Source organism: Chlorocebus sabaeus, chromosome 7, assembly GCF_047675955.1.
Source record: "Chlorocebus sabaeus isolate Y175 chromosome 7, mChlSab1.0.hap1, whole genome shotgun sequence".
Taxonomy (NCBI): Eukaryota; Metazoa; Chordata; class Mammalia; order Primates; family Cercopithecidae; genus Chlorocebus; species Chlorocebus sabaeus.
The window spans coordinates 64,989,315-65,010,285 of NC_132910.1; the positions used below are offsets into that span (position 1 = coordinate 64,989,315).

Genomic DNA, 20,971 nt, shown 5'->3' on the forward strand with positions numbered 1-20,971 from the left:
TCTTCATTAAAATCTCTCTTTCTCTCTCATATCCATCTAATCCATCTATCCATCCATTCAATGACGTTTCCATTAAGTAATGTTGTTCTTCTGAATAGGGGCTAATACTAAAGGCAGTATTCTCTGCTGAACCAATTCACAGGGTGTTGATTTGTTGCTAAAGATTCAGTTGTGTGTATGAAGCCTCCTATCCAGATTGTTGTTCATGAAATAGTTTAATAACCATTTCTGGTACATTTGAACTGCAGAAATCTTACTACTTTGTTTCAAATACAGTTATTTGAAAAAGCATAGCTTTATAACTATCTCCTTTACTTATTCTGTCAACTAAGTCAAAGAAATTGTATTCTCCAGGATCTCAAATGAGAAAACATATCTGATCTGACATTCCTTTATTTCTTGTGACATTAAAAATTGTCATTTGTTACTGCAACCTTGCTTTGACCTAATATTTTTCTGAATGCAGTACTTGTCTGATGTACTTCCTCCTTTCTGGGAAGAACATCACCAATACGCTTTTCACATATGTATATATATTGATTTTTTTTTTTTTTTTTTTGTAGGGATGGGGTCTTGCTATGTTGCACAGGCTGGTATTGAACTCCTGGCCTCAAGCAATCCTCTTGCCTCAGTCTCTCAAAGTGCTGGATTACAGGCATGGGCCACTGCACCTGGCCTACATACACATTTTTAAATGATCCTTAATTCAATGGCCAGCAGGGTTTCATGCACACAAGGTCTGTTCTTGTTTTGCTCAGTAATTTATGTCCACATTTAAAATGATGCGTAAGTAGCTGCTGAAGGAATGTTTGATGAATATTCGTTCTTCTCTTTTTGTATTTGAACTTTAAACCACCAATTCACAAATATCCAACACTGAGTTACAGCACTCAGCTCTTTATAAAGAATCTATATTTTTAAGCACCCGATATTAACTGTCTTCGTGCGGCAATCAAATGTGGCAAATGCATTTTATTCTTCTTTGTCTTGTTTTCCAAAGGCTGTGGTCAATGCTACCTTACTGATTTTCTAAATGAAAAAGTTTTACTTCATATACCTGTCTACTGCCAAATTGTACTGCCCCCTACTCTACGTTATATCATTTTCTTTATTCCTAATGATACAGATTTTGTTTATCTCTGGAAGGCCCATAGGCAGGACTATTTTTTGATTCACTAAACTTAGAACCATTTTCCCAAATTATTCTGAATGTTGCTAGCAAAATTATTTTCCTATCATTGTTTTGACTCATTCTTTGGTCTCTTTACAGGCTTTTAATTCATCCAACTAACTAAACTGAGAAGTAGTAGTGATTAAGCATGCAGACTTGGAATCAAATTTCTTAGGCATCAATCATATTTTACTAGCTGAGTGATCTTAAGTTCTTTCACTTGTGTTTGCTAAATTTTCATTTATGTACTATGGGAATGATCAGAGTGCCTTCCTCATAAAGTTCTGAAGACTGTATGATAAGACAATACAGGGTACATGGTAACTGCTTGATAAATGGCATCTTTTGCCATTTTGATTATTAAGGTCCTCACTTGATCCAAACACTCCCAAAGACTACAGTCCTATCCCTGAACTGTACTGTACTGTTTATCACCACCACTAGATCCTCCTAATACTATCTAGATCTATATTAATTGGCCTGCCACTGGACACACCTTAGACAAAAGGTTGTGGTCCATGTATCCACTAGGTTCTGCCTGGTGCCGATGGATGTACCTTCTTGACGCTGATATCCCACCACCCTGACTCTTCTCCTATTGCTTGTTTCAGGGACATCCTGAAATTGCCTGTTGTACCTCACCCTTGTTTATAGGTCCTCATAATTTCCCACTGTCTAATGAGCCCCAATGAGCAGCAGTTACTCAACTAAATAGTGATCTTTATTCTGAAGATATACTTATCTTCTTTATGTTATTCAAATATTAATGAACACTTAATAACCTATTTTACTGAATGCTGCCTTTTATATTATAGATGTACTTTTGGTTGACCTTCATTCCTTTCTAAATTGAAGGAATATGCTGCAGGTATTGGCCAGGTATAAGCCCCTATGTTAGATACTGTGGAGTATCACAGTATGTTAAACAGCTGTGCTTCCAGAGGGCTTATATACAAATTGTACAGCACTTATATCCTCATAGGTGCTTTTGATCATGATAAACATGACATTTCCTGTGTTTCTTTTTCTCACTGATGTGGACAAATTAAACTATGTGCAACAAACATTTCAATCGCACATCAATTAGCATATTAATTAGTATATGGACACAAAAATACATGGCATAGAAATAGCAAGTTTTTGTTTAAAGCCTGGTAATAAAAATTTCAACAGTTGATCTTTTTAACTTTACTATATTGGTAAACATGCTATCACAAACAATATATTTATCAGAGTATACATCATGGGTATAAAAGGCACAAAACAAAGCCAGGGATTTGGCATGTTCAAGAGGTACATCAACTGCCTCTAACGCACGTGCTTTGAACTCTCTCAGTGTGTTTATGAAATGGCCTACTGAAGCAAGCACTGAGAACCAGACTCAACTGAAATCCATCCAAGTCAGCAATTTGACAGAAACTAGGACAACAACTACAAAAATTATAACACGCTCTCTCAAAAGTTCATTTCTGTCCTTTCTCAGAATCAGAATAAGAATGGAGAGCAAAAGTACTTTCCCTGCCTTAAAGAAATCTGATGGGGAATGCAGCAAGTTATTTCTTTTGCTGGTAAGCCTCCCTAAAAATCATCTGCTGAAGTTTTTATTTTTTATTTTTATTTTTATTTATTTATTTATTTTTGAGACGGAGTCTCGCTGTGTCACCCAGGCTGGAGTGCAGTGGTGCGATCTCGGCTCACTGCAAGCTCCGCCTCCCAGGTTTACGCCATTCTCCTGCCTCAGCCTCCCGAGTAGCTGGGACTACAGACGCCCGCCACCATGCCCGGCTAGTTTTTTGTATTTTTAGTAGAGACGGGGTTTCACTGTGTTAGCCAGGATGGTCTCGATCTCCTGACCTCGTGATCCACCCGCCTCGGCCTCCCAAAGTGCTGGGATTACAGGCTTGAGCCACCGCGCCCAGCTCATATGTCAGAGAATATATTTTTCTTCACAGCCCATGTCCTATTAAAGTTCCAGTCTTTGAAGGGTTCACCTGAGTCCAAATGCTTAGAGAAGTCCCATATTATAATTCCACAAAAAATAACTTTAAAGTTATGGAAGAGGATTCACATTTTTTTATACTTGGCTTTTAAAGTCCACTTATGGTTATATAACATGGAGTAAAATGTTTCAAATAATAAATTTATAGAAGTATCTGAAAAAAAATTGCACAAATGATGTGCATGTTCATATATGTTCACTAAAAAGGAAAGTAGTGCTATCGGTTCTGAGAGGTAACAAAAGGGGCTCTGTCTGTAAACGGCTAGTAAAGAATTTTTGAGGTGACTGCAAAATACATGAATTTTCAAAGAAACATACTGTTTTTGCTTTATACTAATAGGTACATTTGGTAAGTGTTAGCAGATATATAGTCTTATCTTGGCTCTTCAGAAGAAAATGCCCTTAACCATACCTTTGCATTTGATATTTATTTTATTTTATTTTATTTTATTTTTGTATTTTTAGTAGAGACGGCATTTCACCATGTTAGCCAGGATGGTCTCGATCTCCTGACCTCCTGATCCACCCTCCTCGGCCTCCCAAAGTGCTGGGATTACAGGCATGAGCCACCACATCCAGCCTGCTTTTGATATTTAAAACTCTCAGAATTAAATGAAATCAAAAGAAGATTGCAGAAAACTAAGGCAATGTTTTGCTTATAAATCACATTTTCATGTAATTGGTTTAGAGATACAGTCTTCTAGAACATTAAGTGACTGGAAATATGGATTTATAATTTTTTATAACCAGAAAAGTCTGCACGTGAGAAATAAGTCTAGGTCCTTTCACTAAACACACACAGTTTTAGACATTCTAAATTATCCTTTGCCAACCTTTGTCCTAATGCCTAGAAAATGCCGAGTCTGAAAGAATCAAAACTATATAGTGCTCACATTTACTATTTTACTTATCCAGTAGTTTTTCATTTCAATTTCTAGGCTTCGCTGTTTTTCTGAAATTCCACGGGTAAAACTAGAGTGCTGGGAAATGGAGACAGAAAATTAATGAAAAAATACTCCCCTTGTGAGCTATTTCATTTCTAAATGATCTAAAAATTCTCTGTCCTCAAGGGTATCAGATGCTGAGTGAAGTCTTAAGGGTATCAGTAGGCATTCAAATAAGAATATATATATATATATATATATATATACACACACACACACACGGATATCCATATATATTTGCTACATAAATATTATTTGATGATTAAATTTGTTTTGCTTTCTTTATATCTATAGTTTCAGAAGACACTAGTATCTTGGTCTTTAGGAATATAAATAAATAAAAAACTAAGAGGCCTCAGTGTCCTCAGAATTCTTAGGACTAATGTTAAGGGAAAGAGAATGGGGTTCTTTAGCACACAATCGTTTAGGCTAAAACTTCACCTAATAACTTTATCTCTACTTACTTTATAATTTTACTAAGTATTTAGATAATATTGGGTATATATCATATGAATATAAAATGTTTGATCAATGTCCATAGAACAAATTTAGAATGAAGAAGAGATCATCAAGTCCTATTGAAAGTCACATTAATGCTATATCCATCCTTACAAGGAAAGACATATAGCATCTTATTTATTGTTAATGTTGGGAAGTTATTTCTATCGGGATAAATCAAGATTTATATGTCTCAAGTGTGTGTTAGAGATGAAATAATAGAGATTGTGGTGAGGGAAAGTTCCTGAGTAATGTGCTGGAATAAGTCCACACAACTTGATTGATCATACTTTGCCTTTACAGGCATAATTGCAGCTGAACAGTCATTAGGAACTGTGTGGTGGTTTATCTTCTCCAACGGCATTACTCACCTTCAGGTCCCGATGGACCACGCCCATCTGATGGCAGTGTAGCACAGCCTCCAGGATCTGCTGAATGCAATGACTGCATGCAAACACCAGGGGGCGTGTGTTAGTTCCAAGCTTACACTCACTGTCTGTATACCCTCAGAGAGACTGGGTTAAAGTGCAGAGCTAGCAGACAACTGGGGTTGTATTGTACACCTTCAGTCATGTAAACATATTGCTCAAGTAGAGTGACTACTACCTCAGAACAATCAGATCTTGCCAGATGTGAGCCAGAATGTGGGTCCATTTGTTCTAGAAAAATCCATTTTGAAAATATTTCATGTCATTCAGAAGATCATTTCCTGGTTATAAATTCTTCCAGGAAATAAACTGGAACACAAATATAATCTTTATAGCAGTTGTGTTCCGCCTCCAGCCCATCATATAAACGGTTTCCCTTTTCTCTCCCATTTTTCCAGTATTGTCCTAAAAGCTGAACATTAACAGTCAGGGCACCATTAAGGTTAAATTAAGATACCTAATGAATTTTTGATAAATCATTAACTTCTTGTGCTTTAATTTAGCTGGCAATTATTATCTCTTGCCTAAGGGTTCATCAGACTCAAATGGAGCAATGCGTAACCAGTTGTTCTGCTACAGCAACCCATGGTCTCAGAACAGAAGTGGTGTTTAAATCTACAGGCGGACATACATCACAGGCCAAGTTTATCTCCAGGCAAATGCTGGGCAATTAAAGAAAGCCTACCCCTAAACCCCTTTTGGTAGTTTACTGCTTGGAAACTTAAACAGGTTGTATTCTTCAGTATTCTTCCCTTTTTGCTATGATGTATATTTAGCCTGTAGATGATTTTAGCCTGTAGATGAGCAAACTGGAAGAGGCATCATGCATTATCATTTCATCATATATTCATTTTAGAAAAAAGTTGGGAAAGGCAAGGTAACCATTTTAAATACCCACCCTCTGCCCTTTCCCCAGAAAAAAAAAACAAAACTGCTTTGATTCAGATTTATGGACTCCATATACTGACCTTCAGGTCCCTGTGAACTATGCCATTTAGGTGACAATGATTTACACTTTCTAGAATCTGCTGTATACAATGACTGCAAAGATACAAGGGCAGAATGGAAGGGAGAACATTTTAAAGGCACATAATCACATTGAATATGAAATAAAACAAAAGTCCCAATGAAACAAACAAACAAACAAAAATTATATTTCTTCACATGTTTTTAGCTTTACGTCGGAATCAAATAATGCTGAATAAAGCTAATTTTGGTTCTAACAGAAATGACATCCAACATAGACTTTGTGACATGTTCAGACAAAACAATTTGAGCTGTGTTGTTTTCATTGTAAGTGTGCAAATTAAATAACATGTATAAGAAGGTAAAATTTCCATATTCAGAAAGAAAAATTTATAAAGAATTCCCATAATGTTCTGGGAAAATTCTTCAGAGATATAAAATATCCAGGTATTTCTTATACACATCTAAACTGTTTAAAATCTGAGGTCACAATTAAACACGTGTTGAAACAAGAGGGTAAACACAGATGAAGTGGCAGGTGAAACAAGGGTCAAAAAAAATGGAGGGACACATTTACCATTTTGCCTTAGAAGTGTTGCTTTAGTAAAGTATATAACAGGAAAACAAATGCAAGTCTCCAATAATAACGGGAGAATTTAAAGCAAACCCATAAATAAAATAAACTCTGCTTTAGTATAAGAATATTTTGGGGAAGAGCTAGGGAGCTTTCAAAGAATAAATAAATACAAATTTATAATCCCCTGGAGCATTGGTAATTGTTAAACCTATTTCCATACACTTCAGTGAAGAAAAACTTTTGCTTCATACTACATCAAAATGCACATTTTATGCTATTCTTATTAAAGGTTCACTGATGTCAAATGGACTGCTAATTAGAGAGGAGAAATCCTTGTTTGGCACCTATAAGGTCCTGTGAGCTTCATCTGACATATAATAATGTAGAACATATCACAGTGATGAATTTTGTATAAGTTCACTGTGTAATCCAAATGTAATCCAAAGTATGTCCTGAACTACATTTATTCATTGAAAGATGAAGCAAACATTTTAATAAGGACATTTTCAACTGTTTAATGTATAAAATAATATTATTCCAAAGAAAAATCTTGAATTTAAAAAAGTAATCACCCTCTGATTTATTACAATGTAAATATTTTAAAAATTGATAATGACTATGATTTTTCTAGTTCTCTCAATAACAATACGACTAAAAGGGTCTCACATTCATTGCTGTTGACTACATTGCTTATTTAAGTATTGGTCATTATTTTTAAACCATAGGAATCTTTTTTCTTTTACAATAATGTTCACTTTGCACTACTCTTTAGGAATATTTCTCTTACTGTTCTCAAACAACAAGGATAAATTATTGAATCTTGGGAATAACAGAAGATAAAGAAGTAAACAATAATATATACTAAATGGAATTCATTTTCTTTTACTAGTGAGAATGGATTCAATTCTTACATTTTCGAGAACTAGTAAAAAATTTTTACCATTTTCTTGACAATCAAATATCCTCTTTTGAGACAGGGTCTCACTCTGTCACCCAGGCTGGAGTGCAGTGGCATGATCTCTGCAGCCTCCACCTCCTAGATTCAAGGGATTCTCCTGCCTCAGCCTCCGGATTATCTGGGACTACAGAAGCATGCCGCCACACCTGGCTAATTTTATATTTTCAGTAGAGAGGGGGTTTCACCATGTTGCCCAGGTTGGTCTCGAACTCCTGGCTTGAGCATTCCTCCCACCTTAGCCTCCCAAAGTTCTGGGGCTATAGGAGTGGGCCACCACATCTGACTGAGAAATAGCCTCCTTATTCTTGTAGTTAGAAGGAAATGTTTGTTCTCTTTAATTTTGTCTGAGAGCTTTCATAAAAAAAATCTTAGGGCTCTTTAGCAGTAAAAATTGTCTCTATTTTAATTTCAACCAGTATTTTTCAAACCAAGTAACAGCCTGTTTAACATAACTTTGAAGGGCAAAATAAATGAAATTCCCTAGTTTAGTACCTTGAGTAAAACTATCACTGTTTCTTGGCAAGTGGCCAAATAGCTACTTCCAGAGGTTCCCCAAGGCCCCTTTCAGGACCCTAATGTGGGGATTTGTGGTAAACCGAGCAAGTGATGATTCACTCATCATAGTATAAATTACACAGAATTTTCTATTTGACTTTGGCCATAAAAATTACATTAAAAAATTAGAATGTAGTCACGTACGGATAGATTCGCAAAATGCCATAAACAGTGCATTAAACCAAGAAGAAAAATTAGAAACTTAGAAGTGTGCCTCTGAGGGCAAGGAGGGGCTGGGAACCTTAATATCAGCTGGACATCTGCTGAGGGTCAGGCTACAATGGGATCAGCAAGTCTTGGGAAGCTCCGGCAGCATTAGAGAATGGAGGCAGATTCAATCTCTGCCCCCAAACATCTCATTTACATTGCTAATAATGAGCCAATCACTCTTGATCAGATTTTTAAAATTAAATGACAGTTACAGGATATATAAAACTACACAGGAAAATTAACACCATGCAGTCTAAGTAATATCTAAGCAAGTGGTTAATGTTACTCCACTCCAAAAATGTTGCCTTGGGTAGCCTAGGAAGTTGCAAATTAGACAAAAAACTTAGTCTTTTTTTAACTTTTGTAAAGATTTTGCCAATTAACAAGATAGAAAAATTACTCTTGAACTCTCTTAAATGCTTGAATAAGTATTTTTCAACTCAGAGGTCCGAGGGTTTTAATGAAATTTTCAAAGAGTTAATTAGCTAATAATAGTTCCTTAAAAAGACCACTGAGACTTTCTTCAGTCTGTTTCTGCTTTGTGATTAGATATTCATCGTTCAGTAGAACTTTCTGTGATGGTGAAAATGTTATATATCTGGTCTGGCCAATTGTTAGCTACTAGACACTTGTGGCTACTAGGCAGTTGGCTAGACCAGCTACGTGGTCAGATCAACTGAGAAACACATTTTTAATTTAATCTAATTTTAATTAACTGAAATTGCAATAGCCACGTGTGACTACTGGCTAACACCAGGCAACCTATAATCTATCTAGGGATCAGAGGATTTCAATCTTTGATCTCTGACCTTTACTAAAAAATATATTGCTTTAGCAGAAGTCATTCCAGTTAGGTGGGGTGTTTTGCTTTGTGTTTTCTTGTTGTTTTTGATAACATATGTAATCTAACTACAGATGTTAGATAAAAATATAGACCAGATTCATAGTTTTTTTTTTTTTTTTTTTTTCTAAGAATCATCCTGGAGATCCTTAAAACATTTGTTTGTACAAACATGCATTTGTAAAGAAATATACTGAAAAAGTATTATTTGAATGTTGAGTCTTGTATCTTGCTCAGGGCAAGTCACTTACCTGGCATCAGCTTCACTGTAGTATTCTCTTGCCACTATGTCTTCAAACAGTTCACCTCCGGTAACTCTGGGAAGACAAAAAAAGATAATCACATTTAAAAAGAAGAAAAAAATAAGCATCAATAGATTTGCAAATGTGTTCATATAGATTTTTTCTTAGATGATTTAAAAAGTTATCAAAACATTTTAAACCATAAGACTCTTCATAAGTGAAATCTATATTATACTAAACATTTTAATCTTTTTTATTTGTCTATCATCAGACACATGAGGTCACAATTTTCTGTATGCCATAAATATATTAGGCAATATCTTTTACAGAAAATGGTTTTCATTTCAATTTTTCAAATATTAACTGATACCTGACAAAATTTTGGCACAGTTTAGAAACATTTTCTAAACGAAAGGAGATGATACACATCATGGTTACTGAGTATGAGTTTGCAGGCTGTATCCTTCCATGTATCCTTTTGCTATTTTTGCATGTGTGCATCCTTAAAGATACATTTTTCCCCTTGAAAACACACACATAAAAGTAGATATTTTTCCCACAAAAGTGGGATCACATACTATATGTAAATAATTAAGCTAATTATATTTGTCATTTTACATTAAATTATGGGCACCATGTCATATCAGAAGGATTTTCCCCCAATTTAATGTAACATAGCAATCAATAGAGATATGCATGTGTGTACATACATGCGTCCACACACATATATGTGCATATTAGAGGGTATTTCTACAAGAGAAATTCTTACAGGTAGAATTACTGGGTGAAAGAGTACCCACATTTAAAATTTTGTAGAGCAGACAGGGCAAATCGCCTTCCAAAATGGTTGCACCCCCAACATAGTGAAGGTGCCCACAGGCCCAAATCATTACTAATCATAGTTATTATTAATAAATAAACACCTATTCAATTGTGGAAAATTCACGTTAATATGAATTTTTTGTTATTAGTAAGGTAGACCATTTTCTCATTTATCAACCATTTCTTCTTCTGCTATGATCTGGCTTGATTTTAAAAGGATATTTCATCTTTGGGATTTAACCTTGCAAGAGCTAACATTTGCTGAGTTCTTACAATAAACCACACAGTGTACTAAGCATTATATTAACTCATAAATCCCCACAATTGCCCGCCAAGCAATTCCCCTCCCAGTTTATTGATGAGAAAATGGAGGCCCAGAGAAGTTAAGTAACTTGCCCAAGATCACACAGTCTTTAGTGACACAGGCAGGCCATCGACTCCACAGCTCATGCCCTCAACCACTTCACAGTGCAGATTTTCCAATAATGACATTGCCAGTCTTTCCAGTTTAGAAGGCATGAGTCATTTGGAAAAGCATCAAGTAAAGGTATAGAGCTTCATATATGAACACTACAGAGTGAGATAAAAGGATGCTAAATTCGTTTTTCTTTTTGTTCACTTGTTTGCTTTTTTGCTTTAAGTTCTGAAACATCATCAAAGGATAGCATGTTTTAGAGATCACCAGTTAGTATTCTCTCCCTTATTCTCCTTCCCAAAATGAAAAGATGGGATACTAAAAATTATAAATACGTTTGAACATTTATGCAACTTCGGCCTCTCTTAATTGCATTCTGGATACTTCAGTCCTTTAATGTCAGTCATTACTTCCAATTCTATTATTTTTACATATAAAATGTTTACCTAAAATTATCATATAAATCTTCATATAGGCATGTTCTAAAAATCAAGGTTACATGTACATAATTCCATTTAATAGCATAGCTATTTATTCCAATTAGAATCTATAATAAGGCTATCACACAATGTACCTTACATAAATTACAATGCAAAATAATTAGCCAAAAAACACTTTCAACAAAACTACTGTTGCCTGTATAGTGATGATTTTGTGAGATTTCTTCCTTTGAATGTGACTAACGTATTATATATATAATATGTACTCATAGTTATCCTTGTTTTTGACCATAAGTACCTAGAAAACCTACATATATTAGACAATTTGGGATTGTTAAAATGTTTAATAAACATTGATTAAAGTCTACTGACATTAATAAAATTGCTGCTATTTATAGGCTCCTTAAACACATTATTTGCCCTATGAGAAATACCAGATCCTGGATCACTGGGCTATCAACTTACTGATCTTTGTTATGTTAGCATCTAACCTAGCATTAATACATATTTGCTTAATTAATGACTCTTGAAATAATGATTCAATGAATTAACCCAGTTAGAGAATCATGCTATCCATTTCATTTACTGTAAGTCTGGACTTTACCTGAGCTTTAAAAAAATCATACACATACCAAAGTTTAGTTATACATGGCAATAGGTTTTATTTCCTAAGGGGTTCATATTTAAAGGAGAATACTTGAAAGTCAGGGGGACTAGCATTCTGGTAGTTTTCAATAAATCATAATAGCTTTAGACAAATTTGAGGGGTGTAGAGTTTCATGTTGAGTTTTAGATTATGTAGTTAACTGTGTCTGACAACATTCTCTCTCCTAGCATTCATTTTTCCCAATATTTAAAAACATCTTTACACAAATGAAACCATTTTATTTCTTCTATACGTATGATAAATGTCTGAAAAGAAAAAAATGGCAGTTATAATAGAATTCAATGTCTTGAAGAGAAGTTACTGAATTTTCTAACTTTAACATATTTCTATACTTACATTGCTGTTTAATAGAACACAAAGTTAAGCCATAGTTACTACATATTTTTGAAAATTTTTAGTGTGTTGTGTGAAATTTCATATAGTGCCCAAATTAAATCAGTTTCATGAATAAACTGTTAATTAATTAGAGATTTTGTGAATATATTGATGTCAGAGTTCTACTATGATATGAAGCATATCAATTATAAATTTGGAGCATTAATTGCCATTTATGTATCTCCAGAACATTAGGGCTCACAAGCAAAAAAAAGATAACTCTAGAACATGAAAAGATGAGACTACCTATCAGAAAGATAAATATTTGTGTTATTGTTGTTATTTACAGTGATGTTGATTCACACTGTATTACCCTGTACAATAAATTGTTCTTTTGTTTCTAGTGTACAATTTGTACCTCACATCAGAAATGGTTAAAATTAGTTTCATCCAGAATACAACATTCGTAAAATTTCATCAGTAATAGATCTTTGACCATGAGGTTGAGCAGCAAGTAGAGTCAAAGACTGGGCTTTAAAAAAAAAAAATGGTGCCACAGTAACCCAAGGAGTAGCCCTGACTTGGAGATTAAAAGCAGTGCTCAAGGTGGTGGGGGAAAGCCAGGAACTTCAGGTTGGAGCCGACGCAAAACAGGAACCAAAAGCGGCACCTAGTTAATGCACAAGTAGGAGGCAATCTTGCTAAGGTAGGATTGGGACTAACTCCTGGAAAAATGAGTAATTTCCCCTGGGAAATTAACTTAAAGCTGAAGAACAAGCCTAGTGAGATGAAATTGCCAGACCTGAAATCCAAGTCTCTGAGCAGAGGTAACAGAGGTTCATTAAGCAGTTAAACAAAGAATCACCACCATCAGATTTTTGTTTGTTAAAAAACGTATCTCATGCTGCCTTGCATTTAAGCAATTGGTATGTCTTCATTTAGTGATGAAGGCAGAAGTTGTAATGGTGACATACTCATCTGTGTCACCTGCATGGTCATCCAACACACTGTCCTCTACTTGTTGAACAATAACAACAAATATTCATTGGGTGCTTATTGTGTGTGCAACTACCTGGATATTTGTGACCCCTCCTCAATTAACAGGTTAAAATCCTAACCCCTAAAGTGCTGATATTAGGAGGTGGGGCCTATGGGAAGTAATCAGGTCATGAGGGTGGAGCCCTCATTTGGTGCTCTTACCAAAGGGACTCCAGAGAGCTCTCTCCTCTCTTTTCTCCATGTAGAAATATAAGAAAAAGTCAGTAGCCTGCAGTCCAGGAAAGAGCCCTCGCCAGAACCAGATCATGCTGGCACGCTGATCTCAGACTTCCAGCCTTCAGGACTGTGAGAAATGTCTGTTGTTCAAGCCACCCAGGCTATGGTATTCTGCTAAGCAGCCCAAAAGACTAAGAAAATGTGCCAAGACCAAGCGCTGTTCTAAGTGCTCTAGAGATTGTAACACAGCAACCCTATGAAGTAGATACTAGTGCTATTTCTGTTTTACAGACAAGGAAACGAAAGTAATGGAGATTAAGGACATTTCCCAAGAACACACACAAAAGAAAGGAAAAGGACTAGTTTTTTTCTTGTCTGTGCTGCCCTACTAGCTTGCCCCTTGGACACAATTTGGGGAGCAGAACAGGGTAAGACAAGGGGCTTGGAATAGCCCAAAGGATCATGCAAAAAGACTGGGAAGAATACAGACATAAAGAATTCCCACTTACAGGCCCTTTAATCATTGATTAAAGTCAGACAGTTTGACTACTGGTGGGGGCAGGAGAGTAGTCACTGGTCAGTGTGAAACTGATCAGGGCTCATTAGTAGGAGTGTTACTGGGTGTCTTGGCTGGATGATTCTACATTATGAGTGTGCAGCTGTCCTATATATGGCAAGACTTCAACACCAGGCCCCGTTCTAGGTGCGGCAGCACTACCTTGTCAGCGTGCCAACCAGTGTGCCAACTCCATCCATTCCTAGTTACCCCAGGGGCTCCCTAAGGACCCCTGAAGGGAACCACATGTCTAAATGAACAAAGTCTATGGGGATACAATGAAAAATGTAGGTCTCCTTAGCACCATGTTCTAAGACATAAAGTAAATCAAGCCAACCACTGGTGTAAGGGCCTGACAGGCAGAGCACATGAATGATAATGGGACATTGTCTCTTCAGCACCTTACACAGTGCCTGGCACACAGAAAGAGCTTAATAAATGTTTTCTGAGTGAATAAGTGATTAAATAATTAAATGGGTGAATGAAACGATAAGCACCAGTTCATGATTTTCTGGTTTGACCTGTTATTTGAGCTAGTACCTGAGGGTGAAGAGGCCCAATCACCTTTTCTATTATGTATCTACTGATCTCTAACTAAATCTTGCTGATTGTATCTCCAAAACAGGACTTGAATCAAGACTACTATCTCCACTACAATTGTCAACAGCCTAAGTCTCTGCTATCTCTCACATGTACCACTGCAATAACTCCTAACCGGCCCCATTTCCTATCTTGGCCGCGGCACCCCGCCCCCCCAACCCCGCATCAACTCTCCACAAAATAGCTGTAAATGTACATCCAATTTTGTCACATGTCTGCATGAAGCTCTTTAACGGCTATACACCGATTTTTCAGGCCAACTCCTGACATGACCTTCATGTCTCTGCTTAATTTGTATCCCACCTATCTCCCAATTGGCGCCCCTCTTTGTCTAGGTCTAGTTGTGATGGCCTTCCTCCAGTTCCTCAAGCATAGCAAGCTCCTTCTTGCCCCAGGGCCTTTCCACATGCTCGTCTCTCTTCCAGGAATTCCCAAGAACACTCATGGAGAAGCAGAATGTCAAATTTGAAAGTAAGTGGTCTTTCTGCAGTGTCTGTGAGGTGAGAGTCATTTATAGCATCCTTTCTATGTCCTTATGGAAATATTAATAATGAATTTAGGGCTGTGCAAGCTGTGTTTTGGAGACTAGCTCTTATGTCTTACCATAGTACTTATCTTTTTTGATTTGAGGCTGGTTTACAGAGTCAGATTACCTCTTCAGAAGCCTATAATTTGTAACTGCACAGTTTTGCACCAGTCCTACCCTTAGCTTCCCAGAATTCCACTTGGCACATACACGTATATTATGAGCATGGATGAGTTGATACAATAATGCACTCAACTCTTTGGAGGACACAACAGCTGATGCTAGAGTACCTGTGCATATATAAAACAAATTTTAAAAATAGAAAAACACTAATAGTCCACTCAGATAGATTAGTGAGTGCCCTGCTGGGGCATTAGGCTTCCCTGCCAAGCATAACCTTTGGTTCCTGAGATGTATAGTTCTTGGAGTTGAACCTGGGCCCAGACCCAAAGATGCAAGACACTCTTTTGGAGGTGAAGAATCTGACTGAAAAGAGTTGATTACACACTAGACCCAGAGTTGGGCAACAATAATCTCCCATTAAAGTAGTGAGACAAAAGGAGAAATAACACACTCATGTAACTCACAATGTAGTTAAACCACATATACAAAAATTCAGTTTTCATAATCACCATTTAACTTTCTGCTTCATCAATCCAAGCTAACTGAATAACCAAGTCACATTTTAAGAGTTAATTTTCATATATGTATAGTCTTTTAATTCTTGAAGTCACTAATCTTTATTGGTCCAAATTTTTTTAGTAATTTGCTATCAATAATTTTTATTATGGCCCCAATATTTTTAGTAATTCGCTATTATTAAATTACATATACAGTTGGCCCTCTGTATATGAAGATTTCACATGGCAGATTCAACCAACTGAGGATCAAAAATACAGTATTCAAAAATAAACAAATAACAATTAAAAATATTTAAGTATACCAGAGGATGTGCATAGGTTATAGGCAAATACAGTATTATGCCATTTTATATCAGGGACTTCAGTATCTGCAGATTTTGTTATCCGAGAGGGTCCTCGAATCAATCTTCTGTGGATAGCGAGGAACAACTGTAATACATACACACACACACATACACACACACACACAGACATATACTATTAGGGTATGTGTGTATATACATGTAATTTCACTTATAAAATACTGATTTTGCTGGGTGTGGTGGCTCACACCTATACTCCCTGCACTTTGGGAGGCTGAGATGGGAGGACTGCTTGAGCCTGGGAGTTCAAGAACAATCTAGGTAACATAATGAGAGCCTGCCAGGTGGGGTGGTATGAGCCTGTAGTCCCAGCTGTCCAGGAAGCTGAAGCGGGAGGATCCCTTGAGTCTGCAAGATTGAGGCTGCAGAGAGCCTTGATCATGCCACTGCACTCAAGCCTAGATGACAGAATGAGACCCTGTCTCAAAAACAAAGAAATAAACAAACAAATAAATAAACAAATAAAGCAAATACTCATTTAAAGAGGTGAATGGAGGATTTCTAACATATCAGGCATTTCAAAAGGCATCTGACCTATATACTCTACCATGCATTAAAAAACCCAAAGGAAATGAAAGAAATCACTGTATATGGTTTTACAAGCACCACAGATATTCTAAAGATAACAAGAATATTTACAAAATATATTTTTAAAAGAATAGAGAAGTCCACCTAATTAGAAACAATTTGAGTACACAGAGGAATTATGTATTAACTATTGGAATTCAGTAAGCCTATCAGAAGTTTTGCTGAATAAAAGATAAACTCTCAATACCTATGCTATCACTTGTCATTCACTAGACTTTCAAACAATATAATATAGACATGATTATTTTTATTTATCCATATGTTAAAATCATTGTCATTTAAAAATCCCTTGTATTATCACAATTTTTGCTCATATTTTGTTATTTATTATGCTTGGGTAATCCTTAGAGAAAAATTATAATCACTTTTAAAAATATCTGCCATTGGCCCACTGATGAATGTTACTAACTTGTTACTAACTGAGTATCATCACCTGATAAGCTACATATTGTTAATGTCACATGTACTGAAACAGCCTAGGAATTCTGCCAGGGTTAGGCTGAGCCTTCCTGTGCAGGTAAGATTTCACTGTTAATGCCAAGGCAACTGCCTTTGACTGAAAACATCATCACAGTTAAATTGTGTTTCACATGTTAATTGGGATGAAATAGTTTCTGTATATCAGTAATTCATCTAAAAGTTAGCTTTGGTCATCAGAAAAACGAGCATTTGTTTAGCCACAAAATGTGTAGATCTTGTTATGAAAGTAGGAAAGCTACTGTAGATAATAGTGAATTTATACCCCAAAGTTCAGATTCTAACATATTTCTAATCATCAATACTCCAGAAAGAATCCTGAAATAGAGGTGACAGATGAGTGAAGCTACTGATTTGTTGATACGCCCCTACACGACAACAGGTTTTCCAGGTTCTGGAACATCGGGAGTTTCAAAGATGTCAGACAAGAAGAGATTCTATCATTTATCAGTCTTCAATACTCAGAAGACCAACAGATCCTCTGCTGGAGAGGAGATACTGTTACTGTTGATCCCTGTGAGTGTGTAGATGTTTACAAAGGAGAGCTCAAGCTACAGGTGGCTGCAAGCTATTTAAATGATCCTTCTTGTTTTGAGGATACCAGGACATCCCATACTAAGTTCTCCAGTGGGTGACTCATTTGTTCTCACTGCATTTTTTTTTTCCTGAAAATACGAATAACTTCATGGAGAGTTAAACTTTGTCATTAAACAGTGTCATTTATATACGAATTCTACAAACATTATTCAACTGTATTCATTGTATGTGTGAGCTTTGCCCATGCTAATGGACAGGAATATAAAGAATCAAGTTGTAACTTCTATCAAGCATCTAGTCTAGTGGAGAAAACAAAAACATGAATAAAAAATTATGTTCCTGTGGAACATGCTTTAACTAAAGCATAGGTCTATTTTTAAAGTCACAATCCTTAAGACCCAGCAAGTCCTAGACTCAGGAATTGTCCCATTTACCGAGGAAATATGTATAGTTGTAAGTAAAAAAAGTTTCACCCAATACTTACCTTTTTGCATGATGAAGGGAAGAAGAATTAGCACAAATGGGACATATGTGGACTCTATCTATGCAGACTCACTGATGAATACACAGTAACATCCACACTGGAACATTACACCAGTCAGTGCCCCATGCCAGCCAGGAAGGCTGGGAGTCTTGCTGCATCTTGTCACTTATTGCAGTTTATGAAGAATTCTTGCTATTTCCCCTATTTCCTATGCTTCCTAGAAGGTTCCACACCACTGCTATATAGATTCAGGAAGTTACTCCATACAAAGGATAAGCAAAAAATGAAGAGGAAATAATAGTCTCATAAAGGCTAAGGGAAAAGAGAGGAGAGAATAATGAATTCCTTCTGTGGGTCAGAGAAACTTTCACAGAGGAGGTGCTATCCAAGGAGGACCTTACATAAATGAGGAAGAGTTGGCCAGGAAGAAATGTGGGACATGAACACCTAGGAAGAAACAGGAGTTCAACTGGAAAGAGGAGAGAAAAAAGGAACAAAAGAGCTGGAAACAGGAATCTCAATTTCCCCTTATTTGGTCTCTAACTTTCCTCTCATTCCTCACATTATTCAGGATATATTTTATTACTACAGGGACTTACAAGCCAGGTGTGGTGGCTCAGGTTTGTGACCTCAGCATTTTGGGAGGCCAAGGCAGGAGGATCACTTGAGCCCAGGAATTCAAGACCAGTCTGGGCAACATAGTGAGATTGCATATCTATAAAAAATTAAAAAATTAGTTGGACATGCCGGAGCATGCCTATAATCTCAGCCACTCAAGAGGCTTAGGGAGAAGGATTGCTTGAGCTCAGAGGGTAGAGGTTGTAGTGACCTATGATCACGGCACTGCACTACAGTCTGGGAGAAAGTACTAGACTCTGTCTCTTAAAAACAAACAAAAAATCACCTTCTCCCAAATGTGCTCAGCATGCTTTTTGATATGCTCTAGTGACTGTGCTTTCACAATGAAAACTAGTAGCTCATTTCTAGTTACATAACATTTTCCCATTTATCTGAATAAAGGCTTAAGTCAATCTAGACATTTTTAAAAAGATAATGCCAGATTAATCTCCACACAGGCTTAACAGAAACAATGCTTTCTGAAGGGATGTCTAAGATAGTAATATCATTTTTTTAAAAAATATCAAGAGTTATTGCCGGTTTTATTCCCAACCTTTTGATTTTGTCGACAGCTAAGAAGTGACTTAGTAATTGTTTTTAGGTTTAACATTCATCCTCACAAGTTCTTCATGCTTCAGTTTGAGTGTTCTGTTGTCATGTACTACAAATATCATCAGACAACAGATTTCTTATTCTTTTACTGGCATTATAGTTGGGTCTCTGGAATATTACCGAATGGTTTATTGTATATGTGCATGCATACACGTGTACATGCAAGCATACACACCCACTTAGTAAGCATTCAAAAAAAGCCTGATTTGCTCTAGTAACTTTAGCTGACTTTTTACTGGATATGAAATGTTCAATGAATTAAAAAATAAGCATCACAGTAAAGCTGCACAATTCAATTTAATTTGAAAAGAGAGGACTAGTCTGAATAGCCATATTTCTAAATTTTGGAATATTTTTCTAAGGAAATGAAAATACATTTCTTTTAAGTAAAGGGTGATAAAGTCTTATTTGACTCCTTTACAAATCAAAAATTCTGCCAGAGCTCCATTAAGAAACAGCTAAGCAGAGGCATCCCACATGCAAATTACTACGTTAAGTAATTATCTAAAATCTTATTTATACTCATTTTCTTAGCACATTGCCTATTTAGAATACAGAGATTGAGGTAAGTCTAGATCATTCAAATTATTGTCAATTTAAAAATTATTCACTTATTCATATATTTGTGTGTTACTTATACTATACTATCTTCTTAAACGGATTTGAGACAGCTTATCATCTGTCAAATTATCTGAATTACCAAATTTCCCCATGTGATCTCTAAGTGCATGCTTTTTTCTTTTTCAGGCTAACATACAAAAGAAGTAGCAACAGATTTATACTTAATTGCTGCCTACAAAGATCTATATAGCCTTACATTGCTTCCATTTTTAATAATTGTAACAGTTCAGTAAGATAAATTTGCGTGATTTTAATAATCAATTGTTCATTGAATAAAAAACTATTTGTTGCTTTTTATGTGCAAATGTTAGGCAACTTATTTACTGAAACTTGCTTTAATAGTTTGGTTTAATACATTGTTTTTTAAAAAACAGATTATTATGTTCACAGGTATATATGGCTTTATTTAATTTAATGAATGCCTGCAAAACTACAAGCTCTTTATTCACACTTAGTAGTAGCTCTGTCACTTTTCAACAATATGACAAGATAATCTTTAGCTGTGGACTTAAAATTAAAATGCATCTGGCTGTGCACAGTCACTCACATATCCCAGCTCTTTGGGAGGCCAAGGCAGGCAGATGCAGTCAGGAGTTTGAGACCAGGCTAGCCAACATGGTGAAACCCAGTCTCTATTAAAAATACAAAAACTAGCTGGGTATAGTGGTGGGTGCCTGTAATCTCAGCTGTTCAGGAGGCTGAGGCAGTAGAATTGCTTGAACCTATGAGGTGGAGGTTGCAGTGAGCCGAGATCACAACATTGCACTCCAGCCTGGGTGACAAAAGCAAAACTCTGTCTCAAAAAATAAAAACAAAATAAAATGCATTCTTACACATATAATAAACACATTATTTGTAGGCATCATTACTGACTAGTGTTAAGTTACTACAATGCAAACCAGGCTGCAAACAATGGCAAATGGAAGGCATACATAGGCACTCTGGATCTGGGTACTGAAAGCCGAATGTGTGGGTTTTCTTTCATTGAGAGCTTTCTTTCACTTTGTCTCTCATAAAATCCTCACTTTTGGTTCTTCCTGTATTTTCCCCACTCGCTCCCTCTGGTTCTATAGAGAAGGATGTGCT

The 20,971-nt window shown here is 36.2% G+C and overlaps 1 protein-coding gene across 7 annotated transcripts in view; it reads right to left on the reverse strand.

Moving 5' to 3' along the window:
- Nucleotides 1-20,971, reverse strand: part of CAMK2D (calcium/calmodulin dependent protein kinase II delta) — a 315,871-nt gene that overhangs the window by 85,558 nt on the left and 209,342 nt on the right. For 6 of the 7 annotated variants that reach the window (XM_037991198.2, XM_007999628.3, XM_037991199.2 and 3 more), the window contains exons 5-6: nucleotides 9,399-9,464; nucleotides 6,009-6,081 (exon numbers count right to left, since the gene is read on the reverse strand). In XM_037991198.2, the coding sequence (XP_037847126.1) occupies nucleotides 6,009-6,081; nucleotides 9,399-9,464 (139 nt within the window). Of the gene's footprint in view, nucleotides 1-4,983; nucleotides 5,057-6,008; nucleotides 6,082-9,398; nucleotides 9,465-20,971 lie in introns of all 7 variants that reach the window. The other variant, XM_007999632.3, reaches the window with a different exon arrangement.